Source organism: Enoplosus armatus, chromosome 17 (genome assembly GCF_043641665.1).
Source record: "Enoplosus armatus isolate fEnoArm2 chromosome 17, fEnoArm2.hap1, whole genome shotgun sequence".
NCBI lineage: Eukaryota > Metazoa > Chordata > Actinopteri > Centrarchiformes > Enoplosidae > Enoplosus > Enoplosus armatus.
In genome coordinates, this window is record NC_092196.1 from 6,789,145 (window position 1) to 6,805,808 (window position 16,664).

Genomic DNA, 16,664 nt, shown 5'->3' on the forward strand with positions numbered 1-16,664 from the left:
TCTTGTCATTTTTCTGACGAGGACAGTCCCCTCCTTGTTTGGCTTCTACATATCATTTCATGATTAAGTTGCAAAGATAATAAATTACTGCCACTTTCAAAATGATTGTGGCTAACAAAACATCCAACATCAATAAAACGTCTATCATAAAACTTGATAGCTGTCACATAAATACAATACCTTGACAGTAACCGAGATAATACCACCTGTTGTTGAAAGTCGTTCAATAGCAGAGAACACCAGTCCATGTTTTAATGTCTCATACACACTCACACCATTCTCCACACTCCACGAACACAGAGATGCAAGAACACATAAATCCATCCCTCCCAAGAAAACTTGTTTATTGCTTTCACATACAGACAGTAGCCCTTAAGTCTCATATCGGCCTTTCTTAACCAACGCTTCGTAAAGGTCAGCGTGAGAGGCTCTTCAGTAGTGCCACTGGTGGAAACAGCTGATGTTTGCTGTGATCTATAATCACTTCTCATCTATAAGTGAGCCTCAGGGAGGATTCCTGGGCAGGGAGTGCTGCACTGTCCCAGAGGGATGTATAGCCTGGCAATGCCTGAGTGGTTTATCGCTGGGGTTAGCGATGAATAGCAATAGGCCTCTTGTAGATTCTTTCTCTGCAAAGTACTATGGCTATACTGGCTATACTATACTGCACAGTGGGCCATGGAGGTATTCTGGATCTCTTCTTCTCTTAGTCTAGTTACTTTAACATAATACTACAAATCCCACAAATGTTTTGTTTGATTCGACCCCTGAGGCAAAATGACCCAAATTAAAGCAACCTTTGAGAGTATCAATTAACCATTCACTAAGCCCCTCCCCTGAACAGCAATCGTCCAATAGCGTGTCCGGCTAACTAGCTTATTGTTACGGTAGTAACCCAGTAACCCAGTAAGAGCACATTTTCCCTTATCATAGTAAGACTACGAAGTCTTACTTGCTCGTTCTAGACTAACTTGCTCTACAATATATCTTCTTTATTTCCATGTCTTTTACATGGGCCATCAACTAATGAGGATACTGAAATTCTGCCAGAGACATGCAGCTTTAGGCCCAGTCTCTCAGCACAATATCATGTATTCAGCGTAGACTGACTGCTGGCTAAAAGTGAGAAGCTTGTTTTTGTCTGCCTCTGTTTGAAATTAAGGACCCATTGCTTCAAAAATAATGAAGAATTGAGAGTAGTAAATCTGCCCCCGCTTCTCACTGTGAACTGCATATATACTACGTAAGAATGGAAATCCTGTCAGGCATAGCAACAGTAGGGGCTGTGGGGCTTAGCGAACTGACAATTGCACTAAAGAAAAACATAAACTACATAGACTACCATCTTCATAATATTTTAGATTAGGGAAAGAGAAAGTGATAAAGGTAGACAAGGTCTTGGCCTAATAATTTGTCACTGATAATGCAGAATGCCTTAAAGGAGGAAAGTAGAGGAGAATTAAAAGTGAAAATTAAAAGTTTAAGAGAAGAGAGACAGAGATAGGCAAAGAGAAAGCCAAGGGGAGAGATCGGATCAGAGGGGGATTAGGGGACAGAGCGAGGTCCCTCGGGTGGGAAGTGAGAGAATATGAGGTGGAGAAATGGCTGGAAGGAGGGAGCGTTAGAGGAAGGGAGGGGCGAGAAAGAGTGAGCATAAGAAAAGAAGTCTGGCTGGTATGAGAGGTGGAGATTGATGATTATTAATAGTAATGTTTGATTAGCGTGAGTGCAGTCAGGAAAGTGATACGGGCAGCCTAACATCACTGACCCCATGCTGAACTGGGCGCCCATTTTTCATCCCAAAATAGTCGGAGAGGACATGTATAAAACAGAGAGAGCAAAGCCTCTGATCTTTTACTGGACGTCCCTCCTGCACCTATCTGGCCATTCTCCCACCTTAACATCCGTCAGCCAGTAACCAGGTAAGAAATTATATGAGATATTATATATCTGTGTGCTAGAAAGAAAGACACACAGATGACAGATATGGCAACAAAGCTCGATGGCAGATCACACGTTTTAAGATGAGGGATCTTAACAAATCCGGCTTATCGCAAGACACAAATACGGATAACGGATGGTTGATATTGACATCACAGTAGCTCTGAAGTTCTTGATGTTACTTTGTGATCAAATGCAGTGATAGATGAAAGTAATAGGTGAGGTGATAGATAGAGTGTGTGTGTAGAGGTGTTAAGAAATGCAATTTGCCTTCTTTCACAGGCTCCTCTATATGATGAGATTAGATCTAGATACAGAGACAGTATATCAGCAAGGCAATTACTGTTCTTCTGATAGCAACGGTTTGCTGCCAAAATAAGAGGCACGGGCGCAATTTTGTTGCAGTGCTTACTTGTGATATCTGTCAAGGTCAAATTTTTAATTACACCTAATGAGATTGAACACAGTCTCCATCTGGGCTCCAGGGAAGCGTAACTTTGTCAAAATGCTGACACAGTGAAAGGCTTGAGAATGTATCGTCTGATTCTTTGGCTGATCACAGAGATTTAAAAAATGTTGCATGTACTCACTCAGTAGAAGCATTATGTACCATGAATATTCATGGACGGAGCAATGCTTAAGTGGAGCCTCTGTTAATTAATGGGGGGGGGACACATAATATTTTGTTTGTGTGTCACAATGAAATATGTAATGCTTTTTAACACAGCGCTGTTGCTTTCAATGGCAGATTAAATGGAATTTACATCTTTAATTTGTTTGGTTATATTTTATGCAAATGTGTATTGATTCTGCACGCTTAAGATTGCTTTCATCGCTTATGTGTTTTGCAGAGTCATCTCATTTAGAGTTTGTGACCTTCCTAGATTGTGAATGTTAGTGGTGCCTACAGTACGTTAAGTGGCAGAGTGTAACCGTGGCGAGGCTGCATGCATACACCTGTACGCTCACACACGTTTTTAGCCATGCTAGCAGCGTGGCGCTAGGGACTCACTGTTATGTATCCAAAACAAATTTGGTAGAGACGTTCATGTTCCTCTCAATTCATACAACTTTGGTGATCCCCTGACTTTTGCTCTTGCACCATCATCAGGTTAAAATTTTAATTTGTCCACTACTTTGGACAAATTAGAATACCTGCACAATTAATGACATTCCCGTCAGCCTCAGCTGAAGTGCTTTCTAATTAGTGCTTAAGTGCTAATTATATTATAGAAAATGTTAGCATGCTAACATGCTAAAATAAAATGGCTGGTGACTCTTAGTCTTGTTTTCATTGTTTTATATAAACAGTTACAGAGTTTAAAGTTACAACCAAGTGACTAAAATGACCATGAGTAGTGGAGACGGAAAAAGAAACTAAAAACAAAACAAATAATACATTCATAATTCACAAACTGACTCAGTCAATCAGGAAAACAAGTAAATACACACACACACACACACACACATACACACACACACACACACAGATATTGTTGTTGCCAAGCTTTAACTGTGTGGTTAAGCTCTCCTATCCTGTACCTGCCAGTGGATTAGACAGTGGACAGTAGTGATAACAGCCAGATGATCCCCAGGCCTCTGCACTGCTTTTATCAAATCCATCCTTTCTGTGTGTGTGTGTGTGTACGCATGGGTGCATGCATGGCACACGTGTATTTGTTTTTTGTTTCTGAATGAACTCCATTGGACATTCTTTCTCTATTGGCCGTCTCTATAAAATCAATAGACAATGTAATGCATACCGAAAACACAGCTCTGGCTACATTCAAACACCAGGCTTATTTCAAGGTCAGCTGTGCAGATCAGTGGCAATTCAGATAAAAAGCCTTTGTGAGGGAAGAAAATCACTGGGACCCCTTTGATTCAGGAAAATGGCCTAATGGTTTAGAGTTTGTGCAACAACAGTAGCTGGATCTCTTTGAGGAAACTGGACAACAAACATGTTATAACTTGCCATCCTATGTGAATAAACTTAGGATAAGCAAATAGACAATATGTCAGACTGCCTACATATTATCATTATAAATTACATGAAGTGGCCATGAAAAATAATATTACACTGAAATTCATTATTTTAGAACTCCCTTAGATATAAATAATACTGTACCACCTTCAGTTCACAGTATATTAATGTGAACCATCCATGCACTGATTAAAGATATTATATAAGAAAATGAATAACCTAAATTCTATTATATTATAGTTTTATGGCATCGACACAATCTTCATATAAGTAAACAAAGACACATACAGCCTTTCTTATTCAATCATTCATTACCAAATAAATCCCAGTGTTGGTGACCTCTGTTTAAACTTAAAAGAGCATAAAGCTCGAGGGGTGTATGAGTCACATAAAAACAGTGATTCCACAAAACAATGCTCATTGTTAAATGCCTCATTGCAGTGCACTGGCACAGCGGCATGAAGGGGAAAGAAGCTCAACACAATACATTCAAAGTCTATTTCTACAGAGGACAAGAGTTCACCTTCAGTTCATAAACTGCATGCAATGACACTGAAGATGAATATTCTTCTGCAATCTGTTTCCCTTCATCCCTTTTTCTCATTAACTGTGTCTTGCTCAATCTAAGTCGAACACATGCGCACATTTTCTCTGCTTTTCACAGACGACCCCATGAACATGCACACAACAGTCAAATGAACATAAGGAGCTCAAGTTTCTTGAAATGCAAGCGCGTTCAAGTGTGAACACACACACACACACACACACACACACACACACACACACATATTCACACGTTCATGCAGCTGTTACAGTAGACTGGAGAGTTGGCAGCCCTGCAGCATGGTAAGGTTTCCCACACCTAGAGAGACCATCAGGGTGATGGGACTTCCCACAAAGGAAACCCCAGTTTCACATACTGTATTCTACTTCAAAGGGCTCACAGGAGGAGAGATTGTTAGCTTATTCCCCTCTTTTCCATATGAAGCACATACATTCGGTTAACCATTCTGCAAAGATGTCCTTGCTGTTGTCCAGTGGAAACGTGTTTGATTGACTGCTACAGCATGACAAAGTACACACCCACACATAAAAACACTAATAAAAACCGCAGATTAACAATTTGCCCGTATTGTTTTCTGTATATCAATAAAATCATGTAAAGAAACCTTTGAGGCTTGAAGCTTGAAACATTGAACACTAATAAGTATCAGAATAAGAAACCAGAACCAAGGAGGCTTTACTCCATGCATTACTGGAGCTACCATATTACCAATCCAAAAGATATTGATTTTGTAGACTCATAATATTTCTTTATTCTTTCATGTCCCCTCGAGATTTGCTATATCATCCCTTTAAATTACACCCATATCAACACAGTCAGACCACACTGTCTTATAACTTTCACATAACCGTATTGTAGATTTGGTGGTGGAGAGTGTCGACCATTATTTGTAGGGTTGGCGGATCGATTCCCATCACCTCATGTCTACCTGTCAAAGCAAGATATGAATAATGTAATATTCCACAACTCGTTTTCACTCTTGCAAAAAGCTGGGGCAGCAATGTAACCTTAAAGAATAATTCATTAAACAACATTATTTCAAATCTAGTCATTTCTTGATTACTCTGAATTGATCCTGAAGTTCAGCTCATGATTGGAGGTCGTGCTACTGTGACACACACATATACTGTGTCGGGGTACATCTTATCAAATGGCTTTTAACTTCCTATGTAGAGTGTGCCGGCCCAACCTGAAATTTACTGATTAAACAAACAAGATATAACGTATTAGTGAGCTGTAGAAGTGCTGATGTGCTTTTGTTACGTTTGGGTAAGGCAGACCAGGCTAGCTCTTTCCCCCAGTTTCCAGTCTTTATGCTAAGCTAAGCCAACCAGCTGCTGGTGGTAGCCTCATATTTACCACAGACATTAGTAAACAAACACAGTCTTTAAGGGGAAGATATGTGACTTAAGTTAAAGCCTTATGACATTCTACTGTAAATGCCTCAATGTGTATTTGAAGTGGCTAAAAATTTATATTTTTATAATAATGTATCAAATGACAATGTGAAAACAATGTGACCATGTGAAAAGGGTTGTTTGTAGTGATGAACCCAAGAGAAGTCGGTAAGAACAGTTATTGTTCACTCTCATCACTCTCTACCTGCGCACCAAACAGCAGACAGACACAGTTAACCACTAGCTGGTGGAGCATTTGGCAGCTAAAGAGCCAAGTATTTCGCTAAGGAGTTGGTAGTGACCAAAAGCAGAGCTAAAAGTTCGTAAATATTGAACTCACATTCATCAGGTGGACAGAAACCTGCTTTGTATTCACAACTTGTCTCCAAGTGGCCAAAAAAACCCTCTATCAGTGCAGGTTTATATAGCTGGAAGAGAGAAAACAAAGCATCTCAGATAATTGACTTAGATAAAAAAAAATCTGCAGAGACATCCAGCAGATCAGCACAAGCACAATTGGTCTTTATACTTCCCTTTAAATAAATCAATGTGGCACACACATACAGTTCCACTGGCAGCACACTGAACGAGATATCTCAGTAAATCAATCTCATCCTCCTCATTTCACGGTGAATTGTTTCTTCTCCCCCCGGACACCTTTGTGGTAAAGGTCAGAGAGGGAGGTTGTGCTTTTATAATGATAACAGATTGAATGTGTGGCCACACAAGTTAAGCAGTGTTCAGTATTGATCTGTGTGTGCAGCAGTATGTTGCTGAGGTAGATAACACCATACCTCAAAGGAAGCTCATACATCACTGAAGCTGAGTGGGACACCAATGGACGAACTTCAAATAGTGGTTAACACTACATTTATCTACGTAGCTTACATGAAAAACATCTAGCCGGAGTACATTTTATAATTGTATAACTGTGGACATTTCTTTTAATTGAGTTTGTAGTCTCAGTGTAGCATGTTAGCATGCTAACATTTGCTAATGAGCGCTAAACTTAAAAAGTACACTGTGAATCATTTGAAGCTGGTTCAACTTAAAAGCGTAAGTTCCCTGCTGCCTTGAAAATGTGCGTTAACTGAACTTTGCCTGGATAATTAGTCATCTTGTGCGTTTTGAAAATGTAAAACAAATTGAGTGAAGTTCGCTGAACTTGAGAAAATAAGTCGAATCTACAGCTGTCGGTTCACTGACAGATTTGCTGCTCTCAGTGACCTTACTATAATAAAAATGTACGGCCGAGTCCAATATTAACCTTCATTATGGTTAGGATTGTTTTCATTATTGTGAAAAGCTCAACCATGAATTATCTTAACATGTATTAAAGACACACAGCAAGTCGTGTCTATAGAGAGTTTTAACCCCCAAACAATGCATGCTTGGAAGTCTGCTCAAGTCAAACCTGTTTCTTTAGAAACTTAATGTAATGAGTTCAGTGAACTCCCAGAAGTACATTCATTCAACTCATCATTTCAAGTCATACGACTTTAAGAAAAAATACTTCATGTTCATAATTTTGAAGTGGTCTGAAAATAAAAATGAAATAAGTTTTAACTGGAAATCAATGAACTTTTATATTTTCATCACATTAATGATAAAAAAAATTCCTGTATGACGTTTATGAGCTGGGGTTGGTGGTATCATTCGTTTTGAAGAGTTTATCTAAATCAAAGTATTGGACAATTTGACATTTTGACCTAATGATGCCTCTAAATGACAGGTCAGGGGGACACCAAAGTTATTACAATTCATACTGAATGTCTGTACCAAATTTCATGGCTATTGGTCAAATAGTTGTTGAGATATGTCAGTGTGGAACAAATTGGTGCACCGGCAGAGCGACATTGCCCTCCCTGGAGCCACGCTGCTGAAAAACTGACCTTAAGAGATGTGGTCTGGCTTTTCAAGACTACTGGGATCCTGTGAAGGAGAACTCACTGTAAACAACTATGCTTAGCTTACTGTAGTTTATCTGCAGTGGGCCCTAGAGCTCTTGGATAGAAATACACACACACACACACACACACACACACACACACACATACTGTAGATACACACTTACACCTGTCTGTTTGTGAGAGCAGGTTACTGTACACATCTTTTAACCTTCAGATTGTGATGTTGATGCAGAGCAGGGAGAAGTGAGATGTCTGGTAGAAAGGTCACAGTAATGACAGTGTATCACCATCATCCTTGTAGCATCATCATCACTGTGTTCCCTCTGTGCAGCACATAATGCTGAGCTGGCCAGTATCGCCGCTCTGTCCTTCGCAGTGGAAATACAGTCTGAGTTGCCTGTACGTTTCCACCCGTTGCAAATCACTCATGCTGTGGTGTTTTGCTGCATCACGCCTCAAGCAGCACCTCAACTATTCTAATATCATCTACTTCAGAGTCTGCCACAATGTGGTTTTATTTGGCGGCATTAAAGGCTAATATCCAGAAAAAAACATTGTTATTCATCTGGGGTCCATTCAAATTCAGTGTGAAACATTTACCACAGTGTGGGGAAATCATCCGTTTATGACCTGAAAGGGCTTCAATTATGAAAAGGATCCTATTTGCTGTGTTGACTACAAACAACACAGAAAATAGGTTGTTTGCTTTTACATTTTCAAAACGCACAAGACTAATTATCCAGGCAAAGTTCAGTTAACTCACATTTTCAAGGCAGCAGGGAACTTACGCTTTTAAGTTGAACCAGCTTCAAATGATTCACAGTGTACTTTTTAAGTTTAGCGCTCATTAGCAAATGTTAGCATGCTAACATGCTACACTGAGATGGTGACCTCTGGAACCTATTAAAAATACTGTAGATGCTGAGCGGCCAATTTTCAACTCAAATGTATTCATAAACTGATGTCTGTCAAAACCTGACTTCTTTAACTGGAAGACGACTGACAGCTCAACAAGTTGTCTGTGAGGCTCGCGTGGATGTCTGAGTGAAGTGTCAATCGTCTGCCTACTTGAAATAATGTGTGTGGCAAGCAAATCCTTGTTAAGATTTGCCAGACCACAACAAGTGAAGTGAAATCAGAGCGCGGCGTCCTCTAATCCACGTGTCACTCACTCCTCAGCACCACAGCTGTCTGGACTCCAGTCTTCCTCCACTCCCCTGAGACTTTGTCTGTCTTCTGTGTTCAGATTCAAGTGTATACACGCTGTATATGTGTGTTTGGGATAGCAACAGAGGAGAGGAGGGCATCAGTCAAAGTCGGGGGGAAGGTGACAACTTCATAAGCAGCGATCAGGTTCAGGCACACACAGGGTGAAAAGCCTGTTGAGTGCCGGGCTCACCTTTCATAGTGTGAGGTACAAGAAGATTCTCCATCTGGACTATCTGGACTGGGCTGACAACCTAAATTCTCCTGTGGTATTTCAGGCACAGCAGACGACTCAGATGGCCTGTTACACCCCTGCTGACTTGGCCTCTGGCCCTGTGCCCTTCTCTCATCTGTAACAGCTCAATGATATCACACAGACAAAATGGAAAACACTGATATGGACACCACGCTGGCTGCTCTGTCCATCTGTCCCTCCCTCTCTGTTCTCCTTTATTCCAATATTTCCATTATGTCTTCTTTCAACACCATTGGTATCTTTCTCTACTCCCCCTCCATCACATCTCCTTCCCCTCCCTCCCTTTGTCACTCCTCCTCGACTGTCACTAATTCACTCTGTCACTCATCACCTCCCTCTCACATGTCCTGGTTTCCTGCTCCAATTCTAGAGTGTCACCAGTGTAATACGAGAATGTCTCCGTGTTCTCTCTCTGCTCTCTAACGACCTTGTTTTTAACCTTGTCCCCTCTCTGTCCTTCTCTTCCTTCTCTGTCTCCCTCTCCCCCCATCTCTCTTCTCCAACAGCCAAGATGGCAATGAGCAGCATCCTCAACGCTGATGACATCAAGAAAGCTCTAGATGCATTTGCAGGTAAAGCACTTGTCACGGTTCTGAGGTGGATCTGGCCCATATATGATTTCCCAGATTTGATTGGATCTTGGGGATATGGACTTAAAATTATTTGCAGAGCCAAGGCTTAGCACTTTGGGCTGGTGTCGAATACTATACTACTGGTTTTAGACTGGTTTAAGACCAGTACTACTTGTATTCCCTCCTACTGGACACCTATGTTGCAGGCTTTGCAGAGGAGCTGGATTTTAAGCTCTGTGATTGGATGATTCATGCCAAAATCCACCTAGGGAGTCGTAGTTCACTTCTACCTGAGAGGCTCGTACCTTCGACTTTTTGTCACATAACACAGTTGTTGCGGAAAGTCTGAGGACAGGGAGCTTCATGGGTCCTCTGGCAAACACTTGCTCTCAATATGTAACTGTCACACTGTTAGACGGCTGCTTTATTACAATTAAATTATTTTGCATTTGGGCCTCATCACCCAGATCAACACAGGACAAGTAACTTTCAGCAACTTAAAGTGACTTTTAGTGTGTGTTTATGAGTGTGCACACTTACCTGTGTGTGTGGGATTTCATGCCCACTATCTTTGGTGTCCAACAGAAACTTTGTGTCTTTATAATTCTAACATTAGACACTTTATGTCAAAGTATTTGTGAAAAATTTCGTCAAGTGTCAGGAGGTCTCAAGAGGTTAACATTTTAGAGTTTAGAAGTGCTTGCAATGCGCTGATATTTTGTGTGTGTGTGTGTGTGTAGTTGCTGACTCCTTTGACCATAAGAAGTTTTTCGAGATGGTGGGTCTGAAGGCCAAGTCTTCTGAGGACGTGAAGAAGGTCTTCACGGTGCTGGACGCCGACAACAGCGGCTTCATAGAGGAGGAGGAGCTGAAGTGAGACAATGCAGCTATGCAAACACGCACATATAAAGCCAAAAGATGCAACAAATGATCTTTCGGCACATAAAACTGTGTTCGGTGACACGGATCCGTTCTGCTTTCTGTCCTAGATACGTCCTGAAGGGTTTCACCAAAGATGGCAGGGACCTGACCGACGCAGAAACCAAAATATTTTTAAAAGCAGCTGACAAGGATGGAGACGGCAAGATTGGAGTTGATGGTAAACATCAAATTCAATTAGAGGGAGTGTCGCAAGGTCGCACAAACAGACACCAAGCAACACAGATGTAGAAAGAAAGTCACAAACACACACATAGAACTTTACGCAATATAAATAAAAGCATCACCTGTTGTAACGACACAATGACACATGGTTGCATCATAATAATCCATTATTACACCACAATGACCCATTGTTGCATCATAATAATCCATTATTACACCACAATGACCCATTGTTGCATCATAATAATCCATTATTACACCACAATGACCCATTGTTGTATCACAATTACCTTTTGTAGCATAACAATCCAATTTTATAGCATCCACAAGCAGCTTTGTTTGCATCACAATGACACGTTTGCATAATAATTATCCATTATTTCAACACAATGACACATTGTTGCGTCACATTAATCCATTATTGCATCACAATGGCACATTGTTGTATCACAATTACCTGATGCAGCATAACAATCCCCTTTTATAGCATCTACTATCACCCATTGTTGCATCACAATGACCCATTGTTGCATCACAATGACACATTGTTGCGTCACAATAATCCATTATTGCATCACAATGACACATTGTTGCATCACAATGACACATTGTTGCAACAAAATCAACTGCTGTTGCATCACAATCCCCTTTTATAGTATCCAAAAACAGCTTTCTTTTCAATCACAGTCCCCTGTGGTAGCATCTACTATCACGCATTATTGCATCACAATGACACATCGTTGCATCACAATGACACATTGTTGCATCACAATGACACATTGTTGCGTCACAATAATCCATTATTGCATCACAATGACACATTGTTGCATCACAATGGCACATTGTTGCGTCACAATAATCCATTATTGCATCACAATGACACATCGTTGCATCACCATGGCACATTGTTGCGTCACAATAATCCATCATTGCATCACAATGGCACATTGTTGTATCACAATTACCTGATGTAGCATAACAATCCCCTTTTATAGCATCTACTATCACCCATTATTGCATCACAATGACACATTGTTGCATCATAATGACACATTGTTGCATCACAATGACACATTGTTGCGTCACAATAATCCATTATTGCATCACAATGACACATTGTTGCATCACCATGGCACATTGTTGCATCACAATGACACATTGTTGCGTCACAATAATCCATTATTGCATCACAATGACACATTGTTGCATCACAATGGCACATTGTTCTATCACAATAATCCATTATTGCATCACAATGACACATTGTTGCATCACAATGGCACATTGTTGGGTCACAATAATCCATTATTGCATCACAATGACACATTGTTGTATCACAACATGTTGTAGCATAACAATCCCCTTTTATAGCATCCACGATCACCTTTTGTTGCATCACAATGACACATTTTGTATCAGAATGGCACATTGTTGCGTCACAATAATCCATTATTGCATCACAATGACACATCGTTGCATCACCATGGCACATTGTTGCGTCACAATAATCCATTATTGCATCACAATGGCACATTGTTGTATCACAACATGTTGTAGCATAACAGTCCCCTTTTATAGCATCCACGATCACCTTTTGTTGCATCACAATGACACATTTTGTATCACAATGACACATTTTATATCACAATGACACATTATTGCATCATCATAATCCATTGTTGCATCACAATGACACATGATTGCATCATCATAATCCATTGTTGCATCACAATGGCACATTGTTGTATCACAATTACCTGATGTAGCATAACAATCCCCTTTTATAGCATCTACTATCACCCATTATTGCATCACAATGACACATTGTTGCATCATAATGATACATTGTTGCATCACAATGACACATTGTTGCGTCACAATAATCCATTATTGCATCACAATGACACATTGTTGCGTCACAATAATCCATTATTGCATCACAATGACACATTGTTGCATCACAATGGCACATTGTTGCATCACAATGGCACATTGTTGCGTCACAATAATCCATTATTGCATCACAATGACACATCGTTGCATCACCATGGCACATTGTTGCGTCACAATAATCCATCATTGCATCACAATGGCACATTGTTGTATCACAATTACCTGATGTAGCATAACAATCCCCTTTTATAGCATCTACTATCACCCATTATTGCATCACAATGACACATTGTTGCATCATAATGACACATTGTTGCATCACAATGACACATTGTTGCATCACAATGACACATTGTTGCGTCACAATAATCCATTATTGCATCACAATGACACATTGTTGCATCACAATGGCACATTGTTGCGTCACAATAATCCATTATTGCATCACAATGACACATCGTTGCATCACCATGGCACATTGTTGCGTCACAATAATCCATCATTGCATCACAATAATCCATTATTGCATCACAATGACACATTGTTGCATCACAATGGCACATTGTTGCGTCACAATAATCCATTATTGCATCACAATGACACATTGTTGTATCACAACATGTTGTAGCATAACAATCCCCTTTTATAGCATCCACGATCACCTTTTGTTGCATCACAATGACACATTTTGTATCACAATGACACATTTTATATCACAATGACACATTATTGCATCATCATAATCCATTGTTGCATCACAATGACACATGATTGCATCATCATAATCCATTGTTGCATCACAATGACACATTGTTGTATCACAATTACCTATTGTAGCATAACAATCCTCTTCTATAGCATCCACATCAGCTTTGTTTGCATCACAATCCTCTATCAATCACCTTTTGATACATCACAATGACGATTTGTTGCATCACACTTACCTATTCTAGCATAACAATCCCCTTTTATAGCATCCACAAGCAGCTTTTGTTGCATCACTTTCCCGCAATGTAACATCCACAATGACCCATTGTTGCATCACAATGACCCATTGTTGCAACAAAATCAACTGTTGTTGCATCACAATCCCCTTTTATAGTATCCAAAAACAGCTTTCTTTTCAATCACAGTCCCCTGTGGTAGCATCTACTATCAAGCATTGTTGCATCACAATGACACATCGTTGCATCACAATGACACATCGTTGCATCACAATGACACATTGTTGCGTCACAACATGTTTTGACCCTTTTATAACATCCACGATCACCTTTTGTTTCATCACAATGACACATTTTGCATCACGATGACACATCGTTGCATCACAATGACACATTTTGCATCACAATGACACATTGTTGCGTCACATTAATCCATTATTTCATCACAATGACACATTGTTGTATCACAACTACCTGATGTAGCATAACAATCCTCTAATGTAACATCCACAATCACACATTTTTGCACCGCAATCAACTGTTGTTGCATCACAGTCCCCTTTTATATCCTTCAAAAACAGCTTTATTGCATCACAGTCTACAGCATCTACAGGTTTGCACTTTCGGCCCCTTATGGGACTGTACATAAATGATTGGGGTTTTCGATGAGCGTGAGCATTCCCCCTTTGTGGCCCCACCTTCCCAGTTAATAATTTGGGTGCAGTTCCTAACTGCAAATTGTGCACATTATATATTAACTGTTGAGCATTTTCCAAAGCATACATAACTTTTTAGCTTTTAAAGCTGAAGACATCTGTAAGTATAGCGAAAAAAATAACTCAAACATGACAACTTTTGCTTCTTCTTCCTCTCTTGCAGAATTTGCTGCACTGGTGAAAGAATAAACAGTCACCCAGCGTGACTGACTAGCACTCCGAGATCACCTCCTAACCACCGCCACATCCTGACACTCGCTGGTCCCTCTTCCTCCCCAGCACCCACGCCTCACCACCTGACTTCCTGCGCACCAGACAGCAGCCGATTCCTGCTACACACACTCCTCTTCCTCAACCTCTCCCCCACTGCTGTATTCACTAAGTGCAATGCTGCACTATAGGAAGTAAGCTGTGGTGTGCCACCCCCCCCACACACACACCTCCTCAAATGTCCCCACAGCTATATTCACCCTATTTATTTTATCCTTTTTATACAAACTGTTCTTGTTTCTGTTTATGTATAGATATAAAACATGCCTGCAGGAATAAACCTCACATTTTAAAGCATAAAGTAGATATTAAAGAAAATAGAGATTATAAGAGAAAGACCCTCATTTCCCTCTGTATTTCTGACTTTACCCTCTTTCCTGTCTCTTCATGTTCTTAGCCAACACTTCCTCAACACTTTTCTTTCTCCGTTTTTCTGTTTTTTCTCTTCTCTGTCAATTTCCCTTATGGCACGACCCTTCCTGCATTCGCTCCCCTCTATCCCTCCCACTCGATCAACCCCGTCCATCCATCCATCTATCCATCCCTTTCTCCTCTGGTAATGAGCTGTTGTAAAACATACCAAAAGAAGAAAGAGGTCAAGCTGTGAAAGAATCAAATGAAATAAAAAAAAAATAAAGCCTCGAGAACACTGACTCACTAAGACTCTTCTGTTAATTCCTTCCTTTGATGTGATTCTTCTATCTGATTTTACACTCTCTATCCAGCCCTCCTCCTTTCCTTCCTTTTCTCTATTTCACTGTCACTTTTAATCTTATCAAGCGGAACGACTGAAGCATATCTTGGCAGCAACCTAATAATGTATAAAGGGTTGTACTTTAAAAAGCTTTTGTCTTTAAGAAGGTCAAAATTACCCTTCAGTGTCATTTGTTAGTGTTCATTAGCATTGAATAAGCAGTGACAGGAGAAACGGCATAGAGGCAAACTGTAATCACACATCACTGAGGAGCCTCTTTCTGCCAGCGTTTGCTTTGCTTATTACATTATGAATGTAACTTCACTGAAAGAGAAAAAGGAGGCGGAGGCCACATTATTCCACTTGCTGAAGAGTCTTTACTCAGAAGTGCTGTGCTAGTTTAACAGAACCATGCTGTCAAGCCATTAGCAGAATTGGATTCACACTGAGGTTCAATTTGGGTTAAGTATCCCCAGCGGAGGACCCAAACAGGCAATGCGGGAATGCTGATCTTCCTTAGTAGGCCATTTAACTGCCTGAGAAAATAAACACAGATCTGAATCTTAGGCCCTTTACATTAACATGCATGTTGGGTGATCCAGTCACGAGTGGACAGCTCCAAGTACGTCAGTTCACCCCTGGCATCAACATGCATCTGCAGATGCGTCTCGAGTGACCACTTGTGATCCGATCTCACTTCCCCGCTCTATATGCAAATAATTATTACATCATCTCCGTTCGCAAAGATCGGTGGGAGGCAGAAATGTACTATTTCATTGTTGTGGTTTCATGCTTTAATATGACGCCGTTGGCTTGCGAATGAGTACGTACTTCCACTTACTTAGAGGACGTCAGTTGAGTAGGTGGTCTTTCAATGTGGCCCAGGACACATTCATCTACACACTGCTAAAAGAATGTGGCCATGTGGTCTGAGCGAATGGATCTCAATGCGTCTTGGGTGCATTCACACCTGTACTTAGAGCTGTCCACTTGTGATCGGATCACCCAAGACGTTAATGTTACTGCCGGGTGTCAACAGGGCCTTGGAGGCGATTACTTAAAAAAGATGATGCAGGACTGTTCGATCACTGGAGAGAGAGGGTTCATGGGAAGTGGCATGTGGAAATTCTTCAACGTGACAACGTGCTTCTCAAAAGCAGTGAAGTGTCAAAATGTTATGAAATGTCCCTTTGATTAACACAGTATGACAAT

The 16,664-nt window shown here is 40.5% G+C and overlaps 1 protein-coding gene across 1 annotated transcript; it reads left to right on the forward strand.

The window, feature by feature from the left end:
- Positions 1-1,882: 1,882 nt before the first annotated feature.
- Positions 1,883-15,405, forward strand: pvalb6 (parvalbumin 6). The gene is made up of 5 exons (XM_070922430.1): positions 1,883-1,922; positions 9,766-9,831; positions 10,572-10,704; positions 10,821-10,930; positions 14,652-15,405. Exons 2-5 carry the CDS (start codon positions 9,771-9,773, stop codon positions 14,675-14,677), a joined length of 330 nt encoding a protein of 109 aa, XP_070778531.1. The 5' UTR covers positions 1,883-1,922; positions 9,766-9,770; the 3' UTR covers positions 14,678-15,405.
- Positions 15,406-16,664: the final 1,259 nt, after the last annotated feature.

Bases quoted from the DNA above. Each gene is read 5' to 3' on its own strand.
- pvalb6 (XM_070922430.1), top strand. From the start codon at position 9,771: ATGGCAATGAGCAGCATCCTCAACGCTGATGACATCAAGAAAGCTCTA. The intron at 10,705-10,820 runs GTGAGACAATGC...TTTCTGTCCTAG, and splicing joins ATAGAGGAGGAGGAGCTGAA to ATACGTCCTGAAGGGTTTCA. The intron at 10,931-14,651 runs GTAAACATCAAA...CCTCTCTTGCAG, and splicing joins CGGCAAGATTGGAGTTGATG to AATTTGCTGCACTGGTGAAA.